General features: G+C 36.8%; 1 protein-coding gene across 7 annotated transcripts in view; it reads left to right on the top strand.

Annotated features, from left to right (window-relative positions):
* The window catches only part of TAFA2 (TAFA chemokine like family member 2), a 483,123-nt gene that overhangs the window by 313,026 nt on the left and 151,868 nt on the right, over positions 1-18,229 (top strand). For all 7 annotated transcript variants that reach the window (XR_011650262.1, XR_011650261.1, XR_011650260.1 and 4 more), the window contains exon 2: positions 9,284-9,390. Coding sequence is in view for 4 of the 7 variants with exons in the window: in XM_058308349.1 (XP_058164332.1) it covers positions 9,284-9,390 (107 nt within the window). In the remaining 3 variants the exon portion in view is untranslated. The remainder of the gene's footprint in view (positions 1-9,283; positions 9,391-18,229) is intronic.

Raw genomic sequence — 18,229 nt, 5'->3', positions numbered from 1 at the left:
TTTTTTGCTTGTGACTCCATACTTGACTTCCTATAGAATCTGCAGGGCAAATACATGGAACATAATGATAAATCATTGATTTTGGACTCTTTTGTATATATGAAATTTATGGCAAGTACTACATAAAGGTGGGGCTACATATGAACATAGTTTGTGTAACTATTGAAGTTAAGTTGGTAAGAAAGCATTTGAAATTGTTACAGATTTAGAATGTCAAATTTAGGCCCCATGGTAACTATAAAGAAAATACTGGATAATATGTAAGCTCATAGAGATGGAAAGTGAGTACAGGTTGCCAGGGGTGGAGGCAGGTGGAATTGGGTGTTAATGCATTGTGGGTATAGGGTTTTTGTTTCAGGTGGTAGGAAAATTCTGATACTGGAAGGTAGTGAGGCTACTCCAATATTGTGAATCTGATTAATCTCCTTGAATTGTATGCTTAGGAGTTGTTGAGATTGGAAAATTTATGTTATATATATGATTTCACATTTTTAAATAAAGAGACAATGACAATTAATTGCAACCCATGTTTCTGGATGGGATCTAGCAAGAGAGGAGAAAAAGCTTAAAGGGACATTATTTGACAGATGAAAAATTTGAATATAGAATGTAGGTCTTATATCAATGTTAAGTTCCTTGAACTTGATACTTGAACTAAATTGAACCCTAACCCTAACCCTCCCTCCTAACTCCTATCTGTCTCAATAAAGTTTGCTTCTTCTCGGAATTTCATATAGGCAAGATTTCCTGATGGTTTATCATTTAACATTATATTTTGTTTGTTATATAATTTCTATATAAAATTTCATTTTGTTCACACTATATAACCAACGTACCTCTTGTTTATTTATTTTTTGGGGAGTAATAGTTCAAAATTTAAAAAAATCAATAAACAAATGGTAAGATTTGAGATGACACTGAATAAGAAAGATAAATTCAGAGGGAGAATGTATATTAGAATTAATTTTGCAAAGTGAAAAGAGATAAGGAATTTAAATATTATGACTCCACTGCCCTCAGTCATTCAGAGCCACTGGGAAAAGAGTAAAATGCCTCAACAGGGCATGTGAGAATGAAGAACATATTCTCAGTGTTGTCTTCTTGATGGCTTTTGGTACTTATAATACAGATATGGAGCCAGTACCTTTTATACTATACAACTATAAAAACATACATAGTAATTTAATAACTTGAATTAACATGCTGTGCTCTATGTAGATGCATTTGATGAGTATTTGTCCTTATATTTAATGATTCCAGAATGTTGCACTTTTATGTAGATTCAGCCTCTGTTCTCTGATATTCCAGTACCATTCATTTTGCAGAGGCATCAGAAGGCACTTTTATCAGTCCTACTTCTATTCTTAGCCTATTATTTATATATTCTTATATTCTTACCTTTTAATTGTATAGATTTTGTATAAATTCCTAAAAGGTAGCCTAATTTTCATCTATGATTAAAGTATAGGGGGAAACAGATTTGGCTCAACTGATAGAACTTCTGCCTACCACATCGGAGGTCCAGGGTTCAAACCCAGGACCTCCTAACCCGTGTGATGGGCTGGCCTACACACAGTGCTGATGCGCAAGGAGTGCCGTGCCATGCAGGGGTGTCCCCGCATAGAGGAGCCCCACACATAAGGAGTGTGCCCCACAAGGAGAGCTGCCTCGCGTGAAAAGATGCCTGCCCAGGAGTGGTGCCACACACATGGAGAGCTGACACAACAAGATGATGCAACAAAAAGAGACACAGATTCCTGGTGCCACTGACAAGAATGCAAGCGGACACAGAACATACAGCGAATAGACACAGAGAACAGACAATGGGGGAGAGAAATAAAAATAAATAAAAAAATATATCTTAAAAAAAAATAAAGTACATGAGCTCTATTATTTGTTGTTCAAAGGTTATTTCCCCCACTCATTCCCAGGCAGGAGGCTATGTTTCATATTATTAATACTTCTGTTAATAGCTATGGTTTATTGAGTGTTTACTCTTGTTTTGTGTTGGGTTCTTTATATACATTGCACTTGTTTCTCACAACAATCCCACCAATGTGTAATAGTATTCATATACTCCATACATGGGCAGCTCCACGTTGTTAAGTAAACACAGCCAATTCATGTAGCTATTATATATGAAGCCAGGTTCACACTCAGGTAGTTATTCTGACTTGGGGTCCATTCTCTGAGAGGATAGAGTAACACCTTTGATTTATCATATATCTTTCTTTTATTGAGCTCAAACTGTCGTGTAATTTCTTGTTTACTATAATGACATTCCTGTGTGAGAAAATCGATGACGTTCTTATTTTATAGCTAGATCAGGTGAAGGGATTCAGTTGTAATAACAGTTGCACAATGATGAGGCTTAGTCTTGATCATTTTGGGTATCTTTCTAGAGCTTTCATAAATCTTAAATGATTACTTTATTTCAACTTATAACATTTTTATGTAGTGTTGGGTATGAGAACTTGGAACCTTAAAAATATTGTATGTTTTTGTAGAGATCATTTAAATGATAATGCATTTCTATCTCATATTGTCACAGTCTGTGGGTGGCAAAGGCATTTGTAAAAATCCAGTATTTGCCTATACATATGCCTAAGGTATTCTTTGACCTCATTTGAAAGATATCCATCAAAACTCACCCTCATATTGATATCTTTAATTTCTCCCTCCCTTATGGATCTTTTGTATTTCCTTGTTTATTCCCCTCTAGCCACCATGCTATCTTTACCTCCATTCTCTTCATTTTCTTCGAAGAGTAACCTAGTCTATTTCCATCCCCTCACATCCTACTCTCTTCTCTTCCTCCTTCATGTCGCTCTCATTCCACCAAAGACTTAAACGCTGTTTTTGTCAAGGTCACTCCTAGTTACTGAATTCAATGGAAATTTGATTGTTTAATGTAATGAAACATTCATTAAAATGACTCATCTTTTAAATTCTGATTATAAAATCAATACACACATTCCTTCATTGAGTGTATATTGATACCTTATAATCCAGGTAATATTCTACATGCTAGAACAGTGACTAATAGAAAGGATCTTTGCCCACATGGAAATTGCATTTTAATGGGAGGACAAAGAAGAATAAAGACATAAACAAGCATATAATTAAGTAAATAAGATAATTTCGGATACTAAAAAATGAGATAATACAACAGAATAGTGGGATAGAGAGAGCTGAGGAAGGGTCTCTGGAGGAGGGTCAGGAGCTGCTCTCTGAGGAGATGATAATGAAAAGAAGCTCACCATAGAAAGACTGAAGAAAGGGCCTTCAAGGCAAGGGAACAGGTGGGGTAAAGTCTCAAAAGGGCTTGGTGTGAAGGACAGAGGGATGCCACTGTGGCTCAAACAGAGGGAAAGAGTGTGTCAGGATTATGAAGTGGGGTAATAGAGGGAGCGTGATGAGGCTGGCCTCTGTCTCCAGTAAGAAATTTAGATTTTAATCTCAGTGCAGTGACCAGCACACCAGGATTTTGAGCAGGTGGTGGTGTTAAAGTGATCTGACTTATATTTTATAAAGATAAGTCTGGCTACCATGAGAAAGGTACTTGCCTCATCAATTGGAGCTTTCTACCTCAAGGGTAAGTTACTGTGCTGTGTTTGGCTGTTAAAGTCCATGCCATTGTAATTAGTTCAACTGGGTTGTTCAGAATATAAACGAATATAGAGAACTGCCCTGAAAGGCTTTTTATATTAATTACCTTGTGTGCCCTTTATTTCTATAAAAGCACAAGAGGCCACCTGGTTAGATCCTAGACCCCAGCTTTTATCTCCTTTTATACATTGGGATTTCTTCTTTTTTCCTTGCACTGTCTTCTCTTTTTTAGACTGGTTAAGGTTAAACTTACTTCCAGATCCTATGGGAAATTGATTTCTCTCATAAGATTATAGCTTTTCAGTTCTTCCTTTCTTACAATTAAATGTACTTTTAACATTGGCAGGGCAGGAGAAATGTTTCAAAATTATCCTGAAGTCTGACTCTCAGTGAATGTAATTCTATATGTACTACTAAAGAGAAAAATGAGAGAAAGCCCAGGAGATTTAATTGTCAGTCCTTCATTTTGACAACTTTTCACTTCAACATCCTTCACTGCCAGGGGTAACATTTCTCAATTATCCTGTTTCCATTTTGCTCCTTGCAAACTTCTGCTGCTTGGGGAGCAATCTCAAGGTTGATCATCTAAGTGTGTTCATCCTTCAGTTTCTTGTTTCTCCTTCCCTCAGATTTTCCCATTTTACAATTCACATAAATCTGGCCTGTTTATAGTTGAATGGGAAAAGTCTACAGACGGATGCATGCCTTGACAATGGCAAAACGTTTCTAAGCTGTTATCTGGTGTTTTGCTCAATGTGCAGGGAATGCCCCTTCTTTCTGTGCTCTCAAACAAGATCAAAAACAAATATACCATTCAGATTTTCTCCTTTGGTATTGACCCTTTGACAAAAATCCTTGTCACTTCATTATGTTTCAGTTTGTTCAAATGTGATTGTTATTAAAATCGTTTAGAATAAAACATGTTCATGATAGGATTTCTCCCATTTTTTTTCCCTCTCTCTCTCTATGACTCTCCTTCTTCATTTCCTTCTTCCAGTTGTTTCTCAGACTCCTAATTTCATCCCAAAGAGATGACATATACTTGCTTCATCCTCATGTTGGTAACTGCTCAATATGTTTGGCTCTAAGGCACCACTAACACTGAAAAAATACTCATTTACTAGTTATTAAGGTGGATTTTCAGTGGAGCTCAAGGCCTTCACAAATGTGTGGCACAGTCCTTATCTTTGTCAAATTTATATGAAAGTAAGGATTTGAGTTATGTAAATGGAAAATTTGAATACAGCCTGGCAAATGAGTGGTGTACATATAGAAGGAAACATAACATGGCCTTGAACAAATCCTATAAAGGAAATTCTAACTTAACACCATGAAAAATAAAAAACATTTAGCCATTTGAAGAATGGACAGAGGTGGTATGATGTGGGGTTGGTGGATGATACGTATCAGGTGGACATAGATGAGAGATTTATTTGGAAATCATTAAAGGAATTAGGCAGAGTAAAGTACGTACTATGAGTGTCTGTAGCAGGAGGAATTGCGTAAAATAAAGTTAGGGTCATGAAAAAGAGTCAAATCTTGAAGGGCTTTTTGTATCCTGTGTCTTAGTTCCAAAGGGGTGCTGATGCAAAATACCAGAAATTGGTTGGTTTTTATAAAGGGTATTTATTTGGGGTAGGAACTTATAGATATAAGGCCCTGAAGTATAAGTTACTTCTCTCACCAAAGCCTTATTTTCATGTGTTGGAGCAAGATGGCTGCTGATGTCTGTGAGGATTCGGGCTTCCTGAGTTCCTCCCTTCCTGGGGCTTGCTTCTCTTTCCTGTGTGTGCTTACTTCCTGGGGCTCCAGCTTAAGGCTTCAGCATCAAACTCTAACATCAAAACCCTCAACTGTGTCCTTTGCCATGCCTTTTATCACCGAATGATGTGGCCCAGTCAAAGCCCTAATCATAACTTAATCACGCCCAGGTACAGACCAGATTACAAACATAATCCATTATCTATTTTTGGAATTCATAACCATATTAAGCTGCTACACCCTGCTAAGGATTTTCACCCTCCCCCCACCCCCATTCCTGAACCATAGAGGGGAAGTTACAAGAAGGTTTTAAGCAGGAATTTCTCCTGACCACGTATTTGGCTGAAACATAGCAAATGCATTACATTCATTTATGAAGCACTTTCCATGTGCTAAGTACTGCTAATGTAGTTATGAAAAAGGTAGATATATTCCCTGCCCTCATGTCCAGAGGAGGGTAATATTGAAATAGGAAGTCCAGTTAGGATACTGTGGCCAGTGAGAAATTTTGGTGGCCTAAACTATGATATTGAAGTAGAGCTGGAAATAAGTATATACATGTAAGAGATAATCAGGAGTTATATTGACAGAGCAATTGACTGCATGGGCATGGGGTGGCATGAGAAGGAGAAGGCAGGTGTCTTTATAGATTTATAAATGTTGACCTGCATTCTTCTTCTCTTTAGTTTGCCAGCCTGGTGACTTTGTGGGTGTTTCAGTTTCCATATGTGTAGTTGTAAGTTTGACTAGCTGTCAGTTCTGTCGTTCCATTTGGTAGGTGCACAGTAGTATGGAAAATATGATGGGTCACTGACCTGTAGCAGAGGCCACTTGCTATGGGAAAGAATTATGTTAAGCAGCTGTTCTTGTCAAAAGAGGTGATAAACTCTTCATTCTGTTCTATGATGTACAATGTGGTTGGCTGGTATTGGATGTAGGAGGGGAGGTAGGATGGTTGAAAAAATCAGAAAACTAGTAGTAAGAGTGCTGAGAAGAAACAAAGGCAATAGGATGGAAGATTCAAAACAGGCAATTGGTTTACTGAGAGAGAATTCTAAGCCAGATTATTGTTACAGCTCAGTATTTCTTGAAAACACCTCCTCAGAACACTAGTACCCTGTTTTACTCTGTGGAGAAAGATTTCTGGAAATTACTGCACACCTTATATCCTTTCCGTTAAAAATCTATTGTTTAAATTTGCTGAACTGAGCATATTACCAATGTATTTGTCCTCTCTGTTTTTCTTTAAAACTGAAGTAGTATTTCAGGAATCTAGTGCCTCACAGAATACACTTTTGGAAATGGGGATCTAACAGGAATGATCACAGTGATGGTTAACATTTTGAGCATTTATTACTGTTATGCATACTATTAAACTGTTTACATAGACTATCTCATTTAGTCCATATACCAACAGCATTTTGCATCATGTTGTTATCTTCATTTTACTGACAACAAAAATATTTCATATTATTAAGTAATTTGTTCAAAGTCACATAGCCAGCAAGCAGGGAGCCAGATTTTAAACACAAACATTCTGACCACAAAGTTACACTCTTTTCCCATTGCGTGTTATCTCTGACATGTTAAAAGACCAAGATCTATAGAGGCAGCTCTTGGTGCCACCAAAAGTCCCTTCAATCATCTTGTGAATGGAACTCGCCTCCCATCCACCCAAGGACAAAACAAAGCATCCAAATGATTGAGCATTCATTAATATCTCATAATTATTGAGCCCTTACTACATGCCAGTCATTGGGCCAGGCATTTATCATGCATTATACCATATTACAGAAGAAGAAACTGAAGCAGGAATGTTACCGGATTTTGTCTAGGTTCTTTGACTATGCTGCAGAAATGCATTTCAAGAGCACATCAGGCAAGTTAGGCCTGTAATTTACGCAGGTAGGGAAGGAAGAGAAATGGGAGAAAATAATAGATTGGGGTCCCAAGTAGAGAGGAAGGGGCTGAAAAATGATAAAGTGGGTTGATTTACAGGCTACAATTCCCCATTATAGGTTATAAATGCCTAGGTTTTACTTGTGTGGCCACATGGCAGAGGGAAAATGGCAAGCCCAGTGCTCAGAGGGCAGGATGGGTCCACAGGTGAGAGAGCACACAAGAGACAGCACATTCAGTCCTCGCCAACTGCTTTTTGAACCATTAGTTATTCCACCCCTTTGCTAATGGCTGGGGAGGGGTTCCAGCTGTTTGCTGTTTTGATTAATTACCCCACCTATCAATCCGCCAGTGAGGACCCAATGATAAAGCCCTTGGGGAATACCTGGGGCTTCTCCTGGCTTCCAGAAGAAGTCTTTGTTCTAGATGGCAGAATCTTGGGGGTGGGGTCTTCCAGCAGCCATTTAGGGTTATTGATGTCCACGTGGACTCTCTGCCAGGTTCCAGATCCATCTATTGATTACTAGCCTGCTTCAGGGTCTCTAGAAACTTGCCCAACATTAGACAACCAGGACCTCTAGAACCTGGACTAAACTTGGGCAACCTGACTCCAGGCGCATGTTTTTAATCATAAAATGCTGCCTCCTCTACCTCTGATTTAGTATGCACAACTTCCCTACTATAAGAAATGTTAGCATATATCTATATGAGAAATCATGGTATATTTATTTTAAATTCATTTTTGTTATAGCCATGTAAACACATCTATTTGGAATTGTACAGCTATCAGTGGTATCACTGAATTAAATTTTCTAGAGGGAATGATTGCTTTGGAGGAGGAGGTATGAGAAAAAGGATAACAGACATCTCAAGAAGGAAAGGAATCTTGATAGGTCAGGGAATAATCTCGGGAAGTTGCACTAAAATCAGGACAAGGATCTGTAGGTTGAACAAAAATGTAGTTCAATATAGGATCTGAATCTGAAAAGGTGCCGGGTGATGGTCATATATTTTCACTTCCTCATATATAATTGTAAATTGATTCTATTTTATATTAGTTTTGCTTATGCCTTAGCAAAGGAGTGGTTAATGTATGGATTTTAGAATTAGACAGTTCTGGGCTTGAATTTGTGTTCTATCATTAAATGTGACATGAGGCAAATTTTCAAATTTTCATCAACTATGCAATGGGGTTAGGCAAATTAGATCCTGAGTTTGTTCTGTAGCACAAACAAAATAATGAGGATAAAGTGTTGGAGAAAGTAAGTGCTGAATTTTCACATAGGTCACTGTTATTTTATTATAATATTTCTTTGCTTTTGTGGGCTCAACTTGAAAACGATAACTTGGTATTTTCATATTGTTTTTTCATTTTTCTCCTACTTCTGATAAAGTAGAGCAAGGTGGATTCTAACAACATTGAAACATTTGTGTCTCCAGTTGTGAGTTGTGTGTATTGTCTGGGTCAGGTTACTTTGCAATAAAGAAGCTGCTTTCCCAGGTTATTTATTTATTTACTTTTAGCATTTTAGAAACAATAGATTTGAAGTGGCTTTATTCTTTGCATTAATTCATTTAAGCAATTTTATCAAAACTGTTTACTCTGCCCATTGAAGTTGGCATTGAAGAAAGAACCTTTTTTTTTTTTTGAGTAGAATAAATAAACTTATTTAAAAATTATTCAAATGACTGGGTTTTGGATTTTGCTAATAAATTAAATCCATATTTACATAGAGAGAAAAGTCTTAATATTTCCATATTGATTTAGGCTATTGTTAAGACTTAAAGCTGGACCTCACTTACCTCTTGCGTCATATCAAGGTAGATTGTGTGGAAAAGGTTTACCTTCCTCTGTTAATGGTTTATATACAATGGGCAGCATTTTAAGTGCAAGAAAGGTACTTTTCAGAAGTTAAGTGTGCTAAGGTGTCATAAGGTTTTAAACATAGCATGATGATAATGGAAAGACAATGGTTTCAAGCACTTAGACTTTTATTATTATTTTCATTTGCAGGATGAGTAAGAGATACTTACAGAAAGCAACAAAAGGAAAACTGCTAATAATTATATTTATTGTAACCTTGTGGGGGAAAGTTGTGTCCAGTGCAAACCACCATAAAGGTAAGGTCTTCTGTTTTCTTTCTCAGACTCCTGTGGACAGTGATTCTCCTTAACACAAACTGTTGTAGTATTCTGTCTGAACTGATCTCTTAAATTTTACTAGGTATGGATCACCACCCTCCAGCAATTCACATTAAAAATACAGAAGGGGTTATCCTTAAGATAGCTTTGATGGGGAGGAATGATTATGATTTTCCAGGACTACTGCCATTTCTGCAAATGTTCAAAGAATATGAAATTATGACTGTCCCCTCCCCTTCCTCCATTTCCATTTTTAAGATAATGATGTTAAAATATTGAGTTTACATATAATAAAGATGAGTTTCAGACCACAGTAATCTTCAATTAAAAAATGTCTTTAATGATATGTATATTAATAATATGCCATGTGTAAATTATCTTTCAGTGCTGTCTTTTGGTCATATTTCTTCAATAGACAGAAAAGTGAAGATATTCTGTCTCTCTTTTGCCAGAAAACTTCTTTGTGTCTTGTTTGGACACTACACACAGTGTGATAATCAGCTGGCTCAAATCTGCCCTAGAGGACTATGAGGATATTTGTTCTATATCTGTGTGTTAAGCTTGACAGTTCAAAACTATGCCCTTTCTGGCCTCTTTCTGGCCATAAGACTCAGTGTAATGAAAAGCTGCCTTTTCCAAATGAATGAAAATGGGACTATTTCAGAACTGTCCCTACCATAATCAAGTATTCATAACCTGAGAAGTCAATTTAGATTTTTCTGTGAAATATGATTTTAGCAATTCAATTCTCAATCCACTGTAAAATCTAGTTACTAGCAACTTATTTTCCTATTCTATTTTTGAGAGAAGGGGGAATAAAGACTGCCTTGAATTCTGTTACACTTAAATTAGTTACACACATGCGTTTAATTAGTATTACATAGAACATAACAATAGGGAAAAGAAAGATGTGGTATAACAGAGTGACACTTATGAGACAAATCTCTGTTCCCTGTATTTAAAACATAAAGGAGTCATCTTTTGAAATAAGAGAATTTTATGAAGAGGTCCTTCGTATTTTGTGTTTCATGGTCTCATTCCTTTGCCTCCTAACTCAAGATAATCACTATTTTAAATTTTGCAATTATCATTCCTTTGCTTTTATTTATAATTTTCCATATATTTACATATCTCTAAACAGCATATTGCTTAATTTTGGTTGTTTTTTAATTTACATAAATAATATTGTGCTGAAAGTATTTTTCTGCAGTTTTCTATTTTGCTCAACAGTGTGTTTGTGAGATTTGTTGTTGTTAATGGCATTTACCTGTAGTTTATTCACTTTTTAATTTGTTGCTCAATAGTTTATTGTATTGTATGAAGGCACCACAATTTATATCTTTATTCTCCTCTATGCAAACATTTAGTATTCTATTTTTCTGTTTTCTTGCCATTATGAACAATGCTGCTATGAACATCCTTCTACTTGTCTCCTGGTGCACATAGGCAAAGGTTTATCCAGGGCATATTCTTGGGAGTGGAATTGCTGGATCATAAGGCATGCTTATCTTTAACCTTACAAAATGTCAATTCTTTTCCAAAGTGGTGGCGCTAATAAAGTTGTTCAAGTTGTTTTCTTGTTATCTTTCTAATCTCTGCTAGATCTGTAGCTACGTCTCTCTTTCCATCTGAACTATTGCTCACTTGTTTCTCTTCTTGATTAGTCTAACTAGAGACTACTCAATTTTATTCGCTTTTTTCAAACAACCAAGTTTTGCATCTATCAATCTTTTTGTTGTGTATTTTTCTCTGTCAGTATACTTTGCTTTTCATTATTTCCTTTCATTTTTGCTTATTTTATTTTTATTTCTATAACAAACACTTGCTATACTTGTTCTATGCCAAGCACATGTGGAGAAATGACCTCTGGATTTCTCAGTGCTCCTGTAAATGAATTAGCCTCCTTGAGACTTCTTATGCCTTGAAGATTAGATCTGCAACCATTCCTGTACTTAATTGCTTTGATTCAAAAGGATAATAAAACTTTTCTTACCTCCTGACAGTGCCAAATGATTAGTCTAGATTAATTCCCTACGTTTAACTTCTAACCTGTCAGAAAGGCAGGGGGGCTCTCTGCCCAGGTGTGAAGCCCAGAGCTTGGAGACACCTGGGGTTTATTTGGCCCTTATTTACATTCCAAACGGTTAGGATGAGAACCTAGGAGCCTTTCCATTCCATCTCAAAGTGAGGTAATTAGTAAGAAATTTCTCTCTGATACAGAATACTGTGTGCGCATTTAGGATAAAAGTAATAAAGTTGAATATTAAAAATCCAACAAGGTTCTAAAAGCTTTACAGATATCATCTCATTTAATATTCATAACTATCTAGGAATAGATAATTTTATTAAACCCATTTTACAGATCAGAAACTTGACGAGGAAAGGAAAGGCAATTTGCCCCAGGTTGCCTCCTTAGTAACTATTAAAGTCAGGATCGGCCAGTCTCATTCATGTGACTAGTAGATTATCACCTTTCCTCTTTTTCTGAACTCATTCTTCTGCTCTTTTCTGAGCTTTTAAATTTTTTGCTGTTCATTAATTTTTACCATTCCTTTTTGTCTTCTATGCAACCATTCATAGGTATGAATTTCCCTCTAGAAACCACTTTTACTGTTATGCTAAAATCAAAGTACATTCTCATTTCAGTTTTGATGTCTTTGCCTAATTAGTTATTTAGAAGTATTTAAAATTTCTAGATGTTAGTTATTTCCATTACTTTAAAAATTATTAATGGTTTATAAATTCACTTCCTTCTGAATACAGTCTGTGTAATAGGATAGTTTGAAATTTGTTGAACTCTGTTGTATGGTAGTACGCAGTAAATTTTTTAAAGGCCTATGCAGGCTTTAAAAGAACATGCATTTGAGATTTTAGGGTGCAGAGTTTTACTTATGACCCTTTTTTTCAAAAAGATTGATTATTTTTTATTTATTTCTCTCCCCTTCCCGGTTCCTACATACCACCCCCCCTCCCCAGTTGTCTGCTCTCTGTGTCCAATCACTGTGTCTTCTTCTCTGTCCACTTGTATTCTTTTTAGCAGCACGGGAATCTGTGTTGTGTTTTGTTGCGTCATTTTGCTGCATCAGCTCTCCGTGTGTGCAGCGCCATTCCTGGGCAGGCTGAACTTTCTTTTGTGCTGGGTGATTCTCCTTATGGGGTGCACTCCTTGCGCGTGGGGTTGCCCTATGTGGGGGACACCCCTGCATGGCAGGGCACTCTTTGTGTGCATCAGCACTGCACATGGTCCAGCTCATCACACAGGTGAGGAGGCCCTGGGTGTGAACCTGGGTTTGAATAGGTGGTAGGCAGATGCCCTATCTGTTGGGCCAAGTCCACTTCCCTATGTATGACCATTACGTCAAGCTGGTTTATTGTGTTATCCAACTCTTCTATATATATATATTTAGTGATTTACCTGTTTAACTTAACAATTGTTCAGGTAATGTGTTAAAAATTACTCACTGTGTTGGCAAATTTTTCATTCTCTGAGGTTTTCAAAGTTTTTGTTTTATATAGTTTCGGGTTCTATTTTCAGGTACTTATATGCTTATACAATTTTACTGAATAGAGCTTTTATCCTTTTACAGTGCCCCTCTTCATCTTTAGCAAATTTTAAGATATTTTCTTTTCTCTTTTATTCTGCAGTTTGACCATGATATATATCTAATAGTGAAATTATTTTTATTTATACTCTTTGTGATTAAGTTGACTTCCTCACTGAGAATTGGTGTCTCTCATCAAATTAAAAAAATTCTCAGGCATTATCTCTTGAAATATTATTTTCCACCATTATCCCTGTTAAACTAGAACTCTGAGTAGGTGATGTCAGCTTTCTCACTGTTTTCTTTCTGTATTTTTTTTTTTATTAGGGAAGTTGTGGGTTTACAAAACAATCATGCATAAAATACAGGATTCTCATATGCCACCCTTTTATTAACACCTGGCATTGGTGTGGAACATTTGTTACAATTGATGATAGCACATTTTTAATAATTTTACTATTAACTAGAGTCCATGGTTTAATTTAGGGTTTATTGTTTGTGTTTGGTTCTTGGATTTAAAAAAAAAATTGTGTTACAATATATACAATCTAACATTTCCCCTTCTAATCACATTCAGATATATATATATATATCAGGCTGTTAACTATATTCCCAATGTTATGCTACCTGGAATGATGGGAATGTTTTGAGTTTGTGATTTTTAAAAAAATTTTTTAGCTGATGCTCATTGAAATTATGTTTGTGAGAATTTTTAAGGCCTATGCTTAGGTTTACATTCTTCCAGAGATGATTTGCATGTACTATATGTTTTAGGCCAGATCCTCTGGAAGCAGAGCTGAAACAATAATTTTTTTTTAAAAGATTTATTTCATTTATTCCCCCCGCCCCGTTCTCTTGAGTCCATTTGCTGTGTGTTCTGTGTCTGCTTGCATTCTTGGCTACACCGGGAATCTGTGTCTCTTTTTGTTGCGTTATCTTGCTTTGTCAGCTCTCTGTGTGTGCAGCGCCACTCCTGGGCAGGCTGTGCTTTTTTTCACATGGGGGCAGCTTTCCTTGCAGAGTGCACTCCTTGGGCATGGGGCTCCCCTATGTGGGGGACACCCCTGCGTGGCATGACACTCCTTGTGTGCGGCAGCACTGCGCATGGGCCAGCTCACCACACGGGCCAGGAGGCCCTGGGTTCAAACCCTGGACCTCCTATATGGTAGGGGGACACTCTATCAGTTGAGCCACATCCACTTCCTGAATGAATCAATAATTTTTGTTTATGTGGTTTACTGAAAGAGTTCTTAGGAGAGAAGGAGGAGAGTGAAGGAAGTAGGTTGGAGTGGGAGATAAAGCTATGCACAAATAGAGACTTAGCTGGACACCAATGTAGTCTTGCCCTATGGGGAAACTCTGAAACACGAATTGTACCCAAATTGTTCCTTTCTTGACAAGAGGGAGTCCTTTTCTAACCTTGTGTCCATTGTTCATTGGCCATAGTCTTTCCTCCAGTGTGTGGAGTACTCTCCCAAGGGAAGTAGCTCTTCTTCAGCAGAGGGCCAAATCTAATTACATTGTAACCAGGTTATAATCAGCCACCATTCCCATTCCAGAAAGGACCACTAGCTGATAAAAAGGATTTTGGCAGGGTACCAACAGCTATATTCCACTGCAGTCCATTCCTTGTACTGCTCATATTCTCCTGTTTCTTACCTAAGTTTACTCCATCCAGATAAAGCTTATCCAAGATTCTGGTTGGTCACAATTTTTGAGAAAGCGTATATGAGGAGAATTAGTGGGGTGAGTTACAGCTCCACTAATACAGTTAATACCAAGGCTATTGCTGATACTCATTATCTCCTTACTCCCCCACCCACAGGTAAGTACCCTTACCTTCAGCTAGCACTTCTGCTGCTCTAGGAGGCTTGCCTGATGGTTTTACCCAGACCTCATACCTGAGGGCTCAGAGCCCTGCATTACTATGGCCTTAATGCTTGGTTTTTGAACTTATACACTTGTAGTTATAACTGGGCGTGGGACTGCCAAGAGGTGGCTCGGTGGGTCGTCTGAGCTCCTAGCCCTGCCCCAGCACACAGCAGCAGCCCTCCTCTTGACCATCAGGGCTGTTTACTTTTCTTACTGGTCTGTGGGTATGGGAAGCCCAAACTGATTAGCAGCATCTCTAGCTTTATATTAACCAGGGTTCTTACTGTCTCACCTGGTAGAGGCTTCCCTCTCCTGGTAACCAGTGCTTCTAGACCCATAGAGACTGTTGGTCTTTTTGGCAGGATTGTTTTAGATTGGATAATTATAACTGAGAATTTGTTTATTTACCCAGTAATAATCAACTGCACTTACAATAAGAATAGGGGATATAGCAATACAAAAAAGAGACAGAAATATTTGCCTTCATGGAATTTTCACTTTAGAAATGAGAGAGAATAAATAACAAAATAAATAAAATATTATGTTTGATGGTATAAATGCTATGGCTATGAAACAAATAAAGAAAGAAAGAGGGACAAGAAGCATTCAGGAGGAATTCTAATTTTAAATAAGACATTAGAGTAAGACCTAAAGTTTCCAGTGGAGTCAGCTAGGGAATATCTGGGGAAAAGATGTTCTAGGCAGAGGCAGCAGTAGGTATTGAAGATGTCAAGTAAGAGTGTGGCTGGGGTCAATGAAGAAGAGCAAGGAATGGTATACACAGAGCAAAGGGTGAAAGGAAGAGTGTTGGAGGAATTGAGGTCTTTACTGAAGAGGAAAATGTGGAGGATGGTAAACTGAATAATTAGCTTGCCAAAAATACCAGTGCAATACCATTCTGCTCTCAAGAGCAACCAAATGGAGAATTGTTATGCAGTTTTCTGAACATAATGTAGATACATTGTAAAAATCCAGAACATTTGGATTTGAAAAGCCAGATAGCTAACAATCAGAAATTGTCATCTGCTTAATAAAATCTTCTGAGCTTTGGGGAACTAACAGTTCCTAGCACACAGACAAATAAGTTTACTGCTCAAACTGTCACAGAAAGATTCCGCCCTGAATTCTTACAATTGCATTGAGCTGAGCATTTGGGCAGGGATTGACTAAGAACATTGTGATAGCCAGGGAGAAAGTATAAGCAATTACATTAGGTACAGCTTCAGGTATTGGGGATCAGTGAGGAAACATTTCAGTTTAGGACTCTGAGTTTCCAACAGAAAAATGTAACCATTGCTCTTAGAAGGTTAATATGTTTCCTTGTCTTTTCTTCCTCTACCCAGGACATCCAAACAAAATGTAAAAAGAACTAGTCATCACTGGGGATGTGGGTTGGAAAAGGATCTATAGTTTTCGGGAAAGAGGAACGTACAGGTAAAACTTACACCCCCCAAAAAGAAAACAAAAAACTCAGTGTAATTAGCTAAGGTTGAAAATACGCTATCCTCATTGTAATACAAGTGATTATTAATCAGAATTGAAGTGTTTGATGGAATTACTTAAAAAAAATTTTTTTAAATAAAGCTGAGTTTTTGTCCAAAGGGTAGATGAGATAGCAGCTCTTCAAATTTTTTTTTTGTAGCTCTTCATTTGTTTGTTGGTTTATTTCATAGTTTATTCATTCATTCATCCATCCAACTATCCATATATATATATATACACACACACACACATACACACAGAACACATTTGTCAAGTGCCAGGCTTTAGGTCAAGTTCTGGAGATAAAAAGTGAGCAAAACAAATATGATCCATGTCCTAGCAGAATGAACAGTATAGTGGGAAAAATAAACATTAATCAGATAATCACACAAATAAATATTTAATTACAAATGGTATTAAGTGCTGTAAAGATAAAATTTCAGATAATAAGATATATCAACTGTAAAAAACAGGTGGAAAATGTTTAAGAAAATCTTTTCTGAGGAAGCAACGTTAGAGCTGCAATCTGAATGGGGAGTGGGAGTTAAATAGACAGAGTATGGAAATGTGGACATTCCAGGCAAAAGGGGCTAATACATGGAGGTACAGAGTTGTCTGGAACCTTTCTATTCAGCATGGCTGCAGGGCAGACAGAGCAAGGAAGAGTCATGCTCAATTAGTTTGGAGATGTGGTGGGGCAGATCCTTCGGAGCAATATTCAAAATGTTTGCTTTCTTAGAGTTTAAGATATTTTATCCAATTTAGCTACAATATCACTAGAACCTACAGGTCTGGGTCATAGCTGCACATCAGTTTAAGAACGCGAATTTATAACTTAAAGTGTTTTAAGAATCTTGTTTATGAAAATAATTGTATTACTGTCTCAAGAGAAAGAAAAATGGCAAGAACATAAACTGACTCAATTTTGAACTTTTAACTACATATTTTATTATTTATTTTATTGAATTATTAAAGTAATACATGCTTATTTGAGAAACTTTGGAAATATTTAAGAAAAATATTAAGAAGAGAAATCAAGTTCCCCATAACTCTTCCACATAGGAATTACTAATGATGATATTTCAGCATATTTTCATCCAATGTAATTTATGAACATATTATCCATATTTTAAAGTATAGTGTTTGCTCAGCTATTGTTCATGCATACACTTATTGATATGTACTAAGTGTCAAACTATGCCAGCCTTGGCTGGTGATTCTGTTTTAAGCCATGCAGAGAGAATTGTTGTTTTCCTGGTGTTAACACTTCCATATTCAGATTTTTTTCTTCTCCCTTTTAAGGTATGTAAAGTTTAGAGGACAGTGCATCAAGCACAAATATACACTGTAAAGCATATTTATAAAGTAAACAATTGTGTAACTTTAAACCAGAACAAGAAATAAAATGTTGCCAGCCCCTCAAAGCCCCTTGGGCTTTTCCCTGATTACAGCTCCTTCTCTCCCAGAGGTAACACCTTTTCCTGCCTTCCTTTCCCTAAACAATAGAAATTAGTTTTGTCTAGTTTTTAATTTTGTAAAAAGGGAATTCAACTATGGGCATATTTTTTAATCAGAGAATTTGTAGCAACTATGGGCATTTTGTTACCTTCAAATTTTTCTGAGATTCATCTATGTTTTGTGTGACTTGTTAATTGACATTGTGGTATAGGATTCTACTACAGAAACACACTTCAATTTATTTATCTCTTCTACTGTTGATGACTGTTTGCATCTTTCCAGGTGGTTGTTACTAACAATACTGCTGTGCATGCTATTGTGCAAAATTACACCAGGATGTATTCCAAGGAGTGGAAATTAATGGGTCATACGATAGGCACATATTCAACTTTACTTACTTTTTAATTTTCACTTAGCAGTATGCTTAGCAATAAATTATAAATATTTACTTCTATATTTTAAAA

Source organism: Dasypus novemcinctus, chromosome 12, assembly GCF_030445035.2.
Source record: "Dasypus novemcinctus isolate mDasNov1 chromosome 12, mDasNov1.1.hap2, whole genome shotgun sequence".
NCBI lineage: Eukaryota > Metazoa > Chordata > Mammalia > Cingulata > Dasypodidae > Dasypus > Dasypus novemcinctus.
Note: the sequence above shows the minus strand (reverse complement) of the source record. Positions and strands in the feature narration are given on the sequence as shown.